The 16,860-nt window shown below is 40.7% G+C and overlaps 1 protein-coding gene across 1 annotated transcript; it reads left to right on the plus strand.

The window, feature by feature from the left end:
* Positions 1-6,817: 6,817 nt before the first annotated feature.
* LOC132151348 (four and a half LIM domains protein 2-like) lies at positions 6,818-16,447 on the plus strand. Its single transcript, XM_059559446.1, has 6 exons — positions 6,818-6,875; positions 7,970-8,143; positions 10,826-11,000; positions 15,195-15,364; positions 15,444-15,630; positions 16,100-16,447. Exons 1-6 carry the CDS (start codon positions 6,858-6,860, stop codon positions 16,249-16,251), a joined length of 876 nt encoding a protein of 291 aa, XP_059415429.1. The 5' UTR covers positions 6,818-6,857; the 3' UTR covers positions 16,252-16,447.
* Positions 16,448-16,860: the final 413 nt, after the last annotated feature.

Consider the following 16,860-nt stretch of genomic DNA (forward strand, 5'->3'; position numbering starts at 1 on the left):
TTTTATACTTCCTAATATTGAAAAACAGGTAAAAAATTATTTAGTATGTAACTTTCAAAATTGCATGAAAGAAATGTCATAAAACTGTATTTATCATTATTTTGAATGAAATGTATATATACTTTTAATTGCAACTGATTTAACTCATTAGCTTGCTAGTATTAAACAGGGAGTGATCTAAATAATTCACCCTAAAAAAAACTCTTCTTGAGTTCAGAAATTTGTTGTTATGTTAAGTTAAAGGCCTCAACATATATAAAACATAACAGGCTCTGCTGCGAAATCTCAGCACCTGGAATCCAGATGATCCCTCCTCCCCGAGTCACTTTCAGGACAGCTTTGAAGCCTTGCCTGGGTTCTTAGTCTCCTGAAGACGAGCAGGCGGTGCCATCTTCCTGCAAAAAGAAGACCGCTGTTGGGGCTTCTCTACCGGTCCAACATGCTGCTAAATTGTCTGCACTAATTATCATTGGCCTTTTCTTAATGATGTCAGAGGTGGAAACATGATTAATCTGTGGATACCATTAACTTTAGTAACCATGTTTTTTAAATAGTAAAACCATGGTTAATATTTTCCCCAGGATTCATGTAAAATGTGTAAAATAATTAAAAAAACGTTTTTTTCTTTTCTTTTTTTCTAGCTTTTAAAGACTATATTTTTAATATGTGTAATGTGTTTCTCAAATTACCTGCAGACCCAGTACCCTCTTCCATGGGTGTCCAATTTTAAAACTCTTCATGTAGATAATATTTAGATGACAAAGACATAAATGAAGTGATATTGACTGAACATGTATGTAATGATAAACTTCCTAATCGTCGGGAAGAAGGAGGCGGGAACCGGCGGACAATCAAAATGAAACTTTAATTACAAAACAAACACAAAACAGCGCACCAGCCCCTCACGGACGACTGGTGCGCGCAAATAAAAATAAAAACCAAAACACAACTAAAAGCCCAGGCCTGGTCCTCTCTCGTCCTTCACTGTCGTCGCTCCAGTTTTATATCCTTCCATCTCCTCCGTGGGCCTCGAGACCGGTGGGTCGAACAGGTGTAGCTCATCTCCAATCACTCCACCGGCCTCGCTCCCATGTCCCTCGGCCCCGCCCCACTCGTCACAATGTAATTTTGTATATCTGCCAGGAAAATAAATGCGAATGTGAGATTGGGCTAAATGAAAAAAAAAAAAAAAAAAAAGCAAATGTAAGATTGAGAAGACTGAAAACCAATCATTTGACCTTTTTAGATCGCTTTAAATGAGTAACCATAGGTTCTTGGGATGATATGAATTTCAAAAACAGCAATTACAACCCAAAACTGCAAGAAACAGCAGTGAAGAAATATGCCTAAATGTGCTTCTTTTGAAAGTCTGGTAACACTATAAAGTTTTCAGAAAAAAAGTAATGTCATGAGTATCTAAACTTAATTTGCAATGACTCCGGACAGTGTTTATAGTACTTTAAGGTCGGTACCCTGTAGTCAATGGGGAAAACTATGACTCTAATTATGTTATGCTGTGTACGTAAACCACATCAGGGTCTAAGCTAATTGCAGCTTTCAAGTTGCAAGCTGTGGAATTTTGTATATTCACTGAAAGATTTGGATATTTTGCTGGACTTCAGTGGTCTCTTACAGAAAGCCTCAACAGGGGGTCTGTTTCATGCATCACAGACCTCTAGAATGTGCTGCCTCTTATGAGTAGCCACATTATGTTCCAAAATAAAAGATAATACGGTTTCTGTAAACCTCAATTGCCCCAACAGCATATCACAGATGGTGATTCGTGTACCTTAACAACATGTACCTGTTCTTTATGGAACCATATGCCAATATATTTTTAAGAGTGTGTAGACAAGATTAATGTTATCCAAAGAGCTCTTCTTGTTTTGGGAACCAGGGTTAAACAACACTCATATACACACTGCGCTGATTTTCATCTAAGACATTGAATGGAGATGTAATAGGCCAAATAACACTGTACTATAAACAGACATCATATAGCGACATTAACACATCTTTTTTAGCTACCGTATGTACACTGTTGTTTGACCAGTCAGATCTGCTGGTTGATTTACAGCCAGTGTGATGGCCCAATAGGGAGGATCACTCCTGACCTCATAGAGCTTGAGCTTTACCTCTCATACTGTAATCTAGAGAGTTGCTGGATTCATCCAAGGCCTTATCACTGAGAAGAGAGGCTGGCACGGCAACACCGAGGTGTGTGGCACTGCCAGCCCTGCGTACGTATGATAATCAGCCTAACATGTTCACTTATGGTGGCATCCATGGTTCTGTCTTCACATTCTCTTGTTGTATTTATGGTATATGAACTATCAACGCCGTGAAGCCCAATAAGTTGGGTTTCCCTCTAGTCCAGTTGGAATAATCAGCTAGAAATATCCTAGCATATCCTTGAAATTGGTGCCTCTCTGATTGCTTTAACATATTGAGACTATATTTGGCCAGTGCATCTGACATTGCCTTTTGATCAAGTTTCAGTCAGATTGAAATATGCATTAAGATATAAACTTTGATGTCTTTCATTTTCTACTGCAAAACCACTCCTGTATTTAAATTGTTTTGCAAAGGTATTTGCAATGTCAAAATAACTGTTTTGTTAGTGGTGTCTTTTATTAGACAGAGATGGCATAATATAATTTAGACTGTGGAATAGACATGTGCCGGTATTTGGCAATGTGATATATCCTGTTAATGAATATGCACAATATTGTTTTCCTGGCTACTTCGAAATACCTGAATAATTATATATTACAAATTATTCCGAATTTGGAATGCATTTTATGAATACTATTCCCACCAACTGGTCAAAATGCACAACACCGCTGTATGCTGCTTGAAAGAGCATTTGTGCACTGATGTAAACAAGCACGCATGAGAAGCACATGGCGAAACACGTGAAAGACGTACTGAATGAAAGCATATTCACTTTGACAGCAGATGGCGCTAAACTGCAGAATGCAGCACTTACCCTGGAAACTCCATAAATAAAGCAGCTGCACTACTTTCTAAAACATTTGCTATGATGTTCATCACAGTGCCAAATACTAAAGTATTTAATGGGCTATTTATTTTCAAACTTTTTTTTTTTCATCTTAATCTGGACTACAACATGCCCTAGATATTGTTTAGAAGTGATTTGATTCTTTATTGTTCATTCACACTTTAATTAGGGCTTCATTAGTTAACATTAGTTAATTCATTGGTTAACATAAACTGCCAATGAAAACCTTCTGTTATACTGTAATAGGACCACTTTTTTTGAGACTTAATTTCAATACTGTGATAATACAGTATACCGTGATAAAAGTATGAGCAATTAATCACAACAGGAAAATTTGATACGGGCATATGCCTACTTTGGAATAAGCATTAATCCTGTAAGTTTTGTTGTACAGAAAGTGTACATGAAGGGAAGAAATTCATATTTCATAGCAATTTCATAGCAATATAGAATCGTCATGGCTTTTGTGTAGCCTACTTATAAACTATATCCCCTGGAAATAATAGTCACAGCCAGGGATAAATTACGCCTCCTTTTGCAATCTGATCATGGAAATTCAAATGTAAACTGACGGCCGGCATAAGATTTCTTCTCCTTAGCCATAAGGAAATCTTCTTATCCATGGGAGAGACAGATGAGAATGGTCAAAGTTTGGAGCAAACAGGTGTTAGGACTCACCATCTCAATGTAAACCATCAGCCACAGTGACGAAAGCCTTCCAGAGTTTCCTTCTATTCCTTCACTCGGTCACTAAGCAACTGTACACTATCACACACTGGCCTCTGCTTATAGCCTGAGGGATGTAGAAAAGCCAGGGTGCAGCAGGGAAATACAGAGGACATGATGGAAAGCCAATACATACAAAAATTGTTTTCTTATATGCAGGCAAAACTCAAATATTCGGTGGGTCTGTAGGTATTCTATAAGAAAAAAAATTATAATTTGTCATGGGGGTGAAGGTGGATGAACCCAAAAGCAGACAGAATGCTCTCACAAGGATTTATTGGAGACAAAAACAGAAAACAAAACCCACGAGGGGGCTTGTACACAAAACACGGGCCTGTCATGATCCTGCCACAAGACTAGAGAAAAATCAGGACATGAAGGCAGAATCATGACAGAACCCCTCCCTTAAGGAGCGTCTTCGAGACGCTCCTCAAGGGAACATCAAACACGGGACACGACTGACTGGGACAAAGACACAAACCAACAAGACATGACAAATAACACTAAGGGCAAACATGAAAACAATCACAGGGTTAGGGTGCAAAATCAAAAACAATAAACAAAGCAGAGGAGGTGGGGGGGGGGGGGGGGGGATGGGGAGTACAAAGTTCTTAGGGGGCAGTCCAGGGTGGATGGGAGGACTGGGGGTCTTGGGTCTCCGGGACGAGGACTGAGGACTGGGAATCCGGGGAAACTTGGCGGGAGACACATGAGGGGATGACTTGGGGGAAACAGTAGGCAGCTTGACAGGGAAGACAGGAGGCGACACAACAGGAGACAAGACGGCAGGGGATACTGTGGGTGACCTTGGAGCAGAAAAAGGTATAGAGCTCACCATCTCTGTATCGGGGAGATTATCGTCTGCAGCAGACTGGGGTACGGCGCTCACGGCAGCTGACTGGGGTACGGCGCCCACGGCAGCTGACTGGGGCTCGGGAACAGCGATTGCAGTAGCGGGCTCGGGAACAGCGCTTGGGCTCGGGAACAGCGCTTGCAGTAGCGGGCTCGGGAACAGCGCTTGGGCTCGGGAACAGCGCTTGCAGTAGCGGGCTCGGGAACAGCGCTTGGGCTCGGGAACAGCGCTTGCAGTAGCGGGCTCGGGAACAGCGCTTGCAGTAGCGGGCTCGGGAACAGCGCTTGCAGTAGCGGGCTCGGGAACAGCGCTTGCAGTAGCGGGCTCGGGAACAGCGCTTGCAGTAGCGGGCTCTGGGACCGGCTGAGATGAAGGGCGAGAGGCTCCCCTTCTCCTCCTCTTAGGTCGCGGTGTGGAAGACGGAGCCGGACATGTGGCCGGTTGGTGAGGCTTAGCGGGATCTGTGACTTGCGTTGGATGGGCAGTCTCAGACAGCGCTGACTCAGCCGAGGATGACTCAGACGAAGAATCCCACAAAATCCGTCTCCCTCGTTTGCCACGGAGACCTTCGGGGACGACTGAAGCCTCAGGGGTGGAAGTGGAGCCAGCTTGATTCCCCTTGGTAACCACAGCCAGGACATGACCCTCCGGGATCACTGACAGCCTGGGTGAATGTGGGGACCTCGAGGGGGAAACCTGCGACTCCTCCTGGGAGAAACTCTCCCATAGCCGGGCATAATTTTGCAGGATCCACTCACCCTCGGACGAATATGGGAGGGTGACCCCCTTCCTGTCAGTAGGGGATGACGACCAGCAGTGCCTAAGAGGATCCGCTTGTCGATGACGATTGGAGAGCATCCCATCTGCTGAGTTCTTGCGAGGTTGGTTCATTCTGTCATGGGGGTGAAGGTGGATGAACCCAAAAGCAGACAGAATGCTCTCACAAGGATTTATTGGAGACAAAAACAGAAAACAAAACCCACGAGGGGGCAAAACAAGGGCTAGACAGACGAAGGATGACTAAACTAGACTAACACTGCACAAACTAGACTATGACTAAAACAGGATCAAACAACTACTTAGACAAGACTTGACAATATATGACAACAGGTAGCAACAGTTGACAATATTAAACAATCTTAAACAATGAACCGACAAAGGGACAGAGAAACACACGAGGTTATAAAGGGAGGCTACTAATGAACACAACAGGTGGAACAGGTAAATCAATGAAGACAAAACTAGGGTAACAAGGGGGGCGGGGCAAGGGAACGAGACAACACAAGCACATGGCCCAAAGACAAGACCATGTGCTTGTACACAAAACATGGGCCTGTCATGATCCTGCCACAAGACTAGAGAAAAATCAGGACATGAAGGCAGAATCATGACATAATTATTGTAGCTCAAAAGGTAAAGCAACAGCAATGCTACGGTCACAGATTCAATTCATAGGGAACGAATGAAGTGAACAGTTAAAAGAACTTGTCAAGTGGTTCTCATACTTTCAAGACCACCTAATCACCATCTTACAAAAGCCTAAGAAACTCTAATGGTGGCATGACCTTAAATTCGAAACACATAGCACACGAAATTGGTTCAACACAGCTTAATGTTTGCAAAGATTTTAGTAGCACTTAAATTACAAGATTACACAAATCAAAATAGTATTATTTAATTTGCTTTTGTACAAATTTAATGTCTTGCATATGGAATGAATTTTTAGGGCATGAATGATTGAAATAAGGTTCTGCTTGTCCAAAATTTTACATTCAGAACATGTTCATTTCTTGTTTGATCACTTTGAACTTTGCGGTGTATGTACTGTATAGATCAGAAATGCTGATCATTAGCATATGTTGTGTTTTGGATGGGAAGCTAGTCTCTAGAGCCATCTCTCTTTGAAGAACCAAAGGCGCACAGCACATCACTGCAAAGGACAGGCAAGGCTCTTCTCTTCTCTTCTCTTCTCTTCTCTTCTCTTCTCTTCTCTTCTCTTCTCTTCTCTTCTCTTCTCTTCTCTTCTCTTCTCTTCTCTTCTCTTCGCTGTGTAGATGCTTATACCTTTGTCCCATCATCTTTTTTCCCCCAGTAATTCCACCTGCTTTAGCCTGTTGCTTTATTAACATCTAGAAAGCTGCACTGATTTTGAAATCCACAACTTCTCAATCTGCACTAAAATTTCAGAATCTTTTTTTTTTTCAAATTTTCAGACTCTTTTTCTCATGTCAATGCACAGATGGTCTACTTTCAGGCATGAAATTTCCAATGCTTGTGAGTCAAATACTTTTCTCTGCACCATATTTTAATAGTTTATAGTGGTTAATTACATACATTACAACATATTAGAAATTATATAATTGCATCAGTCTCTTGTGGAAAGCATTTTAAAATTGACATTATGATAACATAATGATTACAGAAGCATATATGAGCATTTGTATTTTGTCTTTATTTTTAAATGGATGTGGTGTCCATCCTCTGCAGTAGGTTTACGGTGTTATACCTCAAAAAGAGTTTTATTACTGGTATGAAAAGTTTGGTTGTCTTTTTTTTTTTTTTTTTTTGGTTCCTAGTTATGGGGGAAAAAATAAATGTGTCAGGCATCTCCACAGCCACATGACATTCCTTTATCCAGTTATGGCTGAAAGGTTCCACACACAGAGGCCTTCTTGTAGTCTTTAATTAGCCACACGTTTCACTTTATCACTCTTGGTTTAATTAACTTTATTAACTCTTAAGTTTTCACAGGTCAGATTTAGCTGACTACATTACCTTTCTGTTGGAGACATACATTACATAAAGGAGCCTAATAAGTTATTATGATGGTCACAATGACTTCAAAACACTTTTACCATAGTGCATGATTTGTAACCTAAAATTAATCATGTTTGCATCACATAGCTGTATGGACTGGCTGTATAGATTTTCTGACATTGTAAAATTGCTCTGTAGCTCACCTTGTAGGCCTACAGTTTTGCACTTGCAATGTGAAATACAAATCAGGACACTTGATGAAAGAGCTCAAAGACTTGTAGAAGCAGAAACTCACTGAGAAAAGAAGCTACAAGTTTGGAGCTCAGAGTGGGCTAGTATTGTGTGCACAAAAGCTAGTCTGGACACAGTTCTGAGGGATAATGCAGGAATATTAGCACGGCATTAATGAGGGAGATATAACAGCTGGGACTAATACATTGGCATGCCTTCCGCTCTTGCTTTAGAAAGTTTGTGTCATATAGTTAGCCTTTATCTAGCAGATGTTAAGCACTGGTATTATAGGGTTACAAGTTAAGATTCATGCCTAACAATGGCATTTTCAGGGACCCCATTAACCTGTCTGCACCATTTAAAACACGTTTATCTTTTAGGAATTGTTTAAATCCAAGATGGCGGAACGCTATGACTGCCACTTCTGCAAGGAGTCTTTGTTTGGGAAGAAGTATGTTCTGCGTGATGAAAACCCATACTGTGTGAAGTGTTATGAGAGCCTCTACTCCAACACCTGTGAAGAGTGCAAGAATCCCATTGGCTGCAACAGCAGAGTATGTTGATCTTCACACTGTCTACTTTCAAATACAAAATGTTTTAAAGATACAATCCAACCCTTTTGAAAAAGCAGTACAATTTAGTATATTGTAAGCATTTATTTTGTAAGTAATATACTTTAAATTAATACGTGCAAACTGTATGTGTTTACAGACACTTAATTGCAGGTTAACTGCAATTAAATCAAAATGTATTAGCCATAGTTTAAATGTATATTTAATGCAATTAAAGAGCTTTTTTGATCCTCTTAAGTAAGACTTACATACATCTTTAAAATGTAATTTCACAATTTCTTGCCTTTGAAATATGTTTAAAGTGTACAGTTGAATGTAATGAATGCATTTATGACAAACTAAAATATTACTTTACAAATTAAAATATTTTAATTTAATTCTATTACTATTATAACTTGTGTGTCATGTATTTACGTAATACATTTGCAATTATATTAATGATTAAGTTAAAATTTTAGTACATGTAAAATACATTTAATATAACATCGAATAACTCTAGTTATAATGAAGTACTTACGTGGTTTATGTTATTCAACAATCAAAATAAGTCTACTGTAATACATGACAAATGATTATTAAAACAGTAAAACCTTTAGTATGACATTTTTACATAGTGCACTTTTTAAAAGTATGCTCAAGTGTGTTAAAAACAGTCATGAAAGTTTATTATCTTTAAGTTAAGTGGCCTTTTTATTAGTAGTAGTATATTATTATATCTGCAAGTATAGTCTTTAAAGATTTCAAGTACACTACAAGTATGCATTCAATGCAATTCAATTCACTTCTTTTTCAAGAGTGCTACAAATTAAATAGCAGTTAATATCTAGAAATATGCACTTTTCCCTTACTTCCATTTGAATGACAGTTCCAGCAGACTGTGCACTATATAACTCAAAACTCAGTATCCAGAGTGAGATGGTCTAGCGCTAACTATTTGACCATTTTTGTCTAGTAACACTGTGCACAATGATTTGGAGCTTTATGTGACCCTCTGACCCTCTGGTGGGGAATCGTGGAGAATGAATGCCAGCTCATGCACTCTGGACTGAACCCAAAACCAAAAAAGAGGCCAGATGAGTTTTTCTGGAATTACCTGCACTCATTCACCTTGGTGATGGACACACAGACCTCCGCTGCCATTTCAAAGACAAATTTAAACTTTTTATAACCTTTACTTACTATAAAAAAATATTACAGATAAAATTATGTAATTTCACACTGACATTATGTCATTTCAAATTTCCATATGTTTGTTTATTATGACAATTTATATTATAATAGGTACCCTTTACATTATTGTTCCATTTGTTATCATTGGTTAATTCAATAGACAGTGATCTAACAATGCACAACATCACTGTACAGCTTTAAATGTAAAAAAATTAATTAGTATGTATCGATTACATAATAAAATCTGTAAAATTATTGTAAAGGCAAGCATCACTATTACTATTGGACTACTGTACACTCAGAACAAAAAAATACAAACGTTGTCAGTGGTGTGCTACTAATATATAACACTTAAGAACTAATATGTACACTTGTGTGTACCTTTAAGGTAAAAATATGCTCCTTTAGTGGTAAATAGAGTAAAAATGGACTGTGTTATGATGTCTTTTTGTACTTGTTGAAGAGTTAACATTTTGGTTGCGTGGATGAGCAAAAAAGATAAGTGTGCATGGAAGTCTTATGGGTTTAGAATGACAGAAAACTGATGAAAGTAAAATGTTCATTTTGGGGTAAATTATCCCTTTAAACTGCATGCTTCAGAAATTTATACCACAAGTTGTGCAGCTTGTTGAGAGGAAGTGTGCTATTGCATTAAATTTATGATTTTTTTATTTATTGTTATTGCAGATGATAAAACAGGTGAAAAAAATCCACCATTTGCATTAAATGAGGAGTGATTAAAATAGAAAACACCCTAGCAACAGCATAGCACAGTGCTAAAAGCCTCTTAGAACACTTTAGCCATAGTAATGCCCTAAAGACAATGTTTCCTGATAAAAATAAAAATAACAAATAATACAGTGTATCATAGTAAATGTTATAGATGATATACGAGAACCATATATTGACAATGATACTTTAGAAGTACAATCCCAGCCCTTGCTATAGACGAGTGGTGCTTCCGTGACTTTCTGTCATTAGTGTCACATTACATGGTCATTAGTCCTGATGAGGAGGCTGTCACCAGTTTGGAGGACAGACCTGGGGTGGGGCCACATCTGTGTGGCCCGTCCTTGGCCCAGTTAGCTGCTGCTACTCACTCTGGTCCCAGGCAATCAGAATGACCTCATAGCACCTTGGGCCAGCAGTTAATAAGCACACTCTCTCTCTCTCTCTCTCCAAATTGGAAGATAATTAAAGCACTGGTGTCATACACTCATCTTGAGGCAATGTGTGCTCAGTGAGGACAGACTCTCGCTAACGTATTCCTATTGGCAGATCACACTGCGATTGGTCAAAGACACCAGCACCTGCAGCTCTCATTGGCGAGTAACCTGCTGTAAAGCTGACATTGAGGAACCCTACCCTCCCACTCTCGCTAATTAGCTGTTCAAAGGCTTTAAAAGAGCAATGAGGCCATGCACACTCTCCCATTCATGTGAGACAATGTACTGTAGGTTCGAACTGTCCTTACCTGTATGCATTTGTCCTCAGGATCTTTCTTACAAGGACCGTCACTGGCATGATGGCTGCTTCCACTGCTTCAAATGTCACCGTTCATTGGCGGACAAGCCATTCTCCACCAAAGATGAGCAGCTACTGTGTACTGAGTGTTATTCCAATGAGTATTCCTCTAAATGTTTTGAGTGCAAGAAGACAATCATGCCAGGTAAGTGAAACATTTGCTTAATCTGTTCTTCACACATGTACTTCAGAAACCTGAAGGAAAGGTAAGGTTGTAGTTGTAGTGTTGGACAACAGCTATTGCCATAATAGCAATAATTAACTTTACTATAGAGAGCTGAGACACTGAATGAATCCATTTAAAAAAATAGTTCACCAATAAAGTGAAGTCTTTACTATTTTTTTGTCATCAGTTACTCACACTCATGCCATTCCAAACCCATTAGACTTTTATTAATCTTCAAAACACAAATTGAAATATTTTTAATGAAACCTGAGTGTCCATTCCACCAAAACGTTGGCTCTTCAAAAAGTTAATAAAGACATTTTAAACGTTGGCTAATTCACGTGAATTGAATGGTTTAGTCCAAATCACATTTTATGATAAACAGATTTAATATAAACATAATATAAAGGGGTGGTTAATTGAGATTTAATTTTTTATCGTTAGTTAGTGTATAATGTTGCTGTTTGAGCATAAATAATATCTGAAAAGTTATGATGCTGAAAGTTCGATGCAAACAAAGATATTGTCTTTTAAATTTCTGACAGTTTAATACCTACAAAATAGGCTGGTAGGGACTACAACAAATTATTTCCTTGATTTGTGACATGGCAAACACAGATAAAACCCACTCTCGGGAAAAGGCAGCAAAGGGGCAAGGCCATGCTGCGCTGCTTAAGAGAAGAAGAAGAGAAAACGTCTGCGGTTACTATCATAACCTCAGTTCCCCGAGACATTACGTCAGTTATTGACGTATATGGGAACTCCTCCCTTCTTCACTTTCGCTGAAATCGTATGGGCTAACGGCAGCTGGGGACAGCTGGCCAATTGACGCGAAGCATGCAAATACTGACAGGTCGCGGACAGTATAAATTGCATGGGCGCGAAAATTACATCAGAATCACGACTGAATGCTAGCACAGCTGATCAAACAGCAACCACGGCGGCTAACGTAATGTCTCGTTCCCGCTTCTCAGGGAACCGAGGTTATGATAACTCGAGGCGGTAACTCAACATTATGTCAGCTATTGACGTATATGGGAACTGTATTAAATCCCACCGTGAGAGCAGTGAAGATAAGCCCTGAACGGGGTCATTCACACCCACACATAAGCGAGACAGTTCTAGCCTTTAGCGCTAAGAGTACTCTCATCTGATATGAGGAACTAGACCAATGAAACATTTTACACTAACAAAATTTGCATATCTCCATGCAATAAACAAGAAGGCTGCACTGAATAGGGCAGACACAACATAATGAGCACTCAAGCACAAGAGTTAAACAGAGTCAACAGTGTTAGCGGTGACAACTGCATAAACCTATAAACCATAACACAGAGTTAACAGCCTTGGTACAACACATGAAAGAAATTTAACTCATCAAAAGTACATGAGACGCTACAGAGGGTACATCCAGCTTGGCGAATGTGTTCTGGGAAGACCAGCCAGCAGCAAGACATAAATCTTAGAAAGACATACCTCTAGACCAGGCCCATGATGTAGAAATTGCCCTCACAGAATGAGCTCTGATGTTGAGGGGACAATATTTCCCCTGGCATTAGTAAGCCAACACAATAGCGTCCACCATCCAGTGAGAAAGTCTTGTTTTGAAACAGCACGCCCCTTAACACATCCACCAAAGCACACGGACAGCTGGTCCAATTGACGAAAGACGGCCGAGGGATCCACATACATCCCCAGAGCCCTAACAGGGCAAACTGCTGTCCGAGCATCCGAGCAGATAAGGCGGGCAGGGAAACAACCTGTGCTCTAAACGGTGTATTGAGTGACTTCGGAACGTAACCTGGTCTCGGCTGGAGAGTGACATAACAGTCACCAGGTCCGAAACAGATGCAATCATTGAGATCTAGGGCTAGATCCCACGGCTGCATGGAGTGCAGCAGCGGGGAGTGAGATAACGAGAAGAACGTCTGACAGTGCGTGTTCTCGCATGTGGCAAACAAATCCACTTCTGCCCTCCCAAATCGATCCCAAATCATTTGAACTGATCCTGGATGAAGCCTCCACTCTCTTTGAGGAATCCCTTTCCTCAAAAGCATGTACGCTCCACGGTTCAGGATACCGGGGATGTGCGCCGCTCTTATGAAGAGAAAGTGTCGGTCCGCCCACAACAGGAGACTCGCTGCCTGTTTGAATAGAGCTCTGGAATGCATGCCGCCCTGGCGATTTATGTAAGAGACCACAGACCAGTTGTCGGTTCGAATCAGTACATGTTGCCACTCCAATTTCGACCGAAAGGCTTGTAGGCCTAAAGTCACCGCTTCCAATTCCAAACGGTTTATGTGCCACCTTCTCTGTGACTCTGAAGTTGACGTGTCCGTCGAGACCATGGTATGCAGCATTACTATACTCAAAGGAACTCTGCTAAACATATTCGGGCTGCTCCACGGTCTCAGAGTGCTGACGCAACTGTGAGTGACTGTAAAGCAGACTGAGAACTTCCTGTCTCAGAACAGAAAGGTTTTGGGGCAAAATCAGTGACGGGACCATGCCATTGAAGCGGGGAGGTCTGTGTTTGAACTGAAGATAATATCCGTGCTTAATTATTCTGCGCTGGTCTGAGACAGGGCGAGTTACAGTGTTGGGTGCGAGAGGAAGAAAAAGCTCTTTTTGTGAGTGGATACATGTTTTATTGCATAATTCACACAAACAGCATTTAAACCACATAGCAATCATCACCCATAGGAACATGGGGGACATAATGCCTTACAACATGGTGCTTGGGGGCGGGGCCTCCAGCGTGCTCTCTCTTCCTCTTTAGCGGTCCGCTCAGGATGGTGCGCTGGCTTTCTCGTGGCGTTGGCTCCTCCTCTGACCCTGACGTTTCCTTCCAGGCCCTGACCACTCCTTGCTTAGGCCGAAACGAGCGTCCGGTTCAGGGAGGGCACCACGGTGGGCTGTCTAGCAGCGTTTTGACTGGAGGAACCACGAGTCCAGCTTACTCTTCACAGGCTCTTCCGTGACGGCCTTGCCGAGGACCCTGACGAGCTCCTCCTGGAGGTCTGCAGGGCCCTCTTGGTTGGGGCGGTCCGACTGAGACGCCCATTTTTTTCCGACGCCAAGAGCGACATGGAGTCATCTTCTTCGCCAGCTCTGAAGGTGACGAAGTCTGCGGCGGCATGGGGGGGTGGAAGCTATTGTCCACGAAGTCAACAGCGTCGAACTCATCCCCAGATGAGGGAGGGCCCACCAGCCGCTTGCAGCCTCATCCCTGCTGTTGCCCGAGCCACTTCTCTCCTGGCTCTAAGGGCACGCACTGGCAGCTTGGCGCAGTGGGCGCACGTGTCGTCTGTGAGTGCCGACTCGGCGTGGGCGAGGTGACACAGAACTGGTGAAGGTCAGGCGGGTCAATGGGACCCGCACAAATCTGGCATGTAGCAGCCATCGGATGCAGAGAGGAAAACAGGGGTGAGTAGTCCTCTAAAGCAACTTCCACGATGACTTAACAAGACTTCTAGCTTGAAAAACAAGACTTCTAGCGTGAAGAAAGAGATTCTGACGTAATTTTCGCGCTCCCGCGCAATTTATACTGCCCTTGACCTGTCAGTATGCTTCACGTCAATTGGCCAGCTGTCCCCAGCTGGCGTTAGCCCATAAGATTTCAGCGAAAGTGGAGAAGGGAGGAGTTCCCATATACGTAAATAGCTGATGTAATATTGAGTTACTGCCTCGAGAAGGGAACTAGAGGTGCACATTAAAATCTATTCATATATTGATTATATATATGATTCTTTCTTCTAACGATTCTAATGGATTCACAAGTTTAAAAATCAATGTTCGAAATCAGCCTTTCTTTCAATGGAGGGACAGTTGGGTTTGTGTTAGTAAGAAACAATTTGCATTTACGATTTGCATGTACAGTACAAAATAGCATTGCACTATTATGATATACTATATAATGCTTGAATTTACAGCGCCTTCATAAAAATGAATAAACACATTTAAAAGCAAAAACACACTTCATCATTTTGTAGATGTAAAGTTAAAAACCATGTGGAATTTAATGCAGATAAGGTAAATACAACATTTCCCAGTAATTTACATTTTGGGGTAAACTAACCCTTTAATAAATAGGCTATAATCAATCATCTCTATTATCCAGCCAAGTAATGGGATATTTGTTTGACTGTCTGCATTTTTCTGTATTTCTCTCAGGCTCCAGGAAGATGGAGCACAAGGGGAACAGCTGGCATGAGACCTGCTTTACCTGTCAGCGCTGTCAGCAGCCTATTGGAACCAAGAGCTTCATTCCTAAGGACAATAATAACTACTGCGTGCCCTGCTATGAGAATCAGTTTGCACTGCAGTGTGTACACTGCAAGAAGGTAAGAACAGCTGGAATGCAACATTTTGCTTTGAAGAAAAACTATTATACAACATCACACCTTTATCATTTCTTCTCAGCAAATCACCACTGGGGGCTTGACCTACCATGACCAGCCATGGCATAAGGACTGCTTCTTGTGTACTGGCTGTAAGGAGCAGCTGTCTGGCAAGCACTTTACCTCTCGTGATGACTTTCCCTATTGCCTCAACTGCTACTGCAATTTGTATGCCAAGAAGTGTGCTGAATGCACCACCCCTATTAGTGGTATGAGCAACCAGCACATTTACATCTCCTTATCTTTGGAAAGTGCTTATCAGGACCAAATGGAATCAGTATAAACAAGATTTATTTATTTTATTTTTTAAATGACATAAAAATGCAGGGCAGTGATTTTTTTTTTACCCGTCAGTTATTAGTTGAATCCAAGACTGTATTTCTTTATTACAAAAAATACTATTATTATATATTTTTTCAGAATTCACCTTGTGTGTTTCATGAAAAAAAGAGATAGCCCTATGGGTTTGGAATGACATAATGCTGAGTAAAAAAAATAAATAAAAAAATGATAGGATTATTTTGGTGTTGAAATTGTGCCTTTCTGACCCCAGGAGCAGCACGAGTCTCATAGCAATCTTCTTGTCCACACTTTAGCAAATAATAATCATATTTCCCATGACATTATTGCTATAGTGATCATGAGCTTTGTTATTTGTTAGTGTTATATCCTTTGCAGTTCTGGGAGGCACCAAATACATCTCCTTTGAAGAGAGACAGTGGCACAATGACTGCTTCAACTGCAAGAAGTGTTTGGTGTCCCTGGTGGGCCGCGGCTTCCTGACAGAGAGAGATGACATCCTGTGTCCTGACTGTGGCAAAGACATCTGATCAGACAGCATAGCACTGCAATTCCTAACATTTTACTATTATATTAAATAACATTTATTCTTACAGTTAAATATCAATCAAAGTTTAATATATTTGTCTAATGAAAGTTTTCTTTATATAATGAACTTTAAAGGGGCCTGTGCATGCCAAGGCCTATTATTATAATATTGTGTCATGTTTTTGTGGCCAGGGTTTAAACTATAGCCCCCCCCCCCCCCCACACACACACAAAAAAAAGAAAAAAAAAAGATTAATATGTAGTGTGAAAATTACTATTTACATTACAGATATAGAACCATAAGGTACAATGAATGTTACATCTTAGAGTATAATTGCCGGTTTTGCTTTCTTTCTTTTTTTTGTGACTAACATTTGCTTTTGACTCATCAATATTTCTTATTTATAGTCTATGTGAAGAATTTGCTGTAGCTCACAATATACTTCTGAATGAAAAAGACATTCACGTAAGGCTCAGTACTGCTTGTAGGAGATCAGTATAATAAAAAATGACTCACATTCAATGCATTTACTCTAAATATGCCTCAGCTGTTCTTTCTTATCTTTCACTGAAACCCAAAACAGCATCTGTCATCATGCATCTGTCTCCGT

The sequence above is a fragment of the Carassius carassius genome, chromosome 10, assembly GCF_963082965.1.
Source record: "Carassius carassius chromosome 10, fCarCar2.1, whole genome shotgun sequence".
NCBI classification, from domain to species: domain Eukaryota; kingdom Metazoa; phylum Chordata; class Actinopteri; order Cypriniformes; family Cyprinidae; genus Carassius; species Carassius carassius.

Coding starts and splice junctions, on each gene's coding strand:
- LOC132151348 (XM_059559446.1), top strand. Junction 8,144..10,825: donor CCATTGGCTGCAACAGCAGA/GTATGTTGATCT, acceptor ATTTGTCCTCAG/GATCTTTCTTACAAGGACCG. Junction 11,001..15,194: donor CAAGAAGACAATCATGCCAG/GTAAGTGAAACA, acceptor TATTTCTCTCAG/GCTCCAGGAAGATGGAGCAC.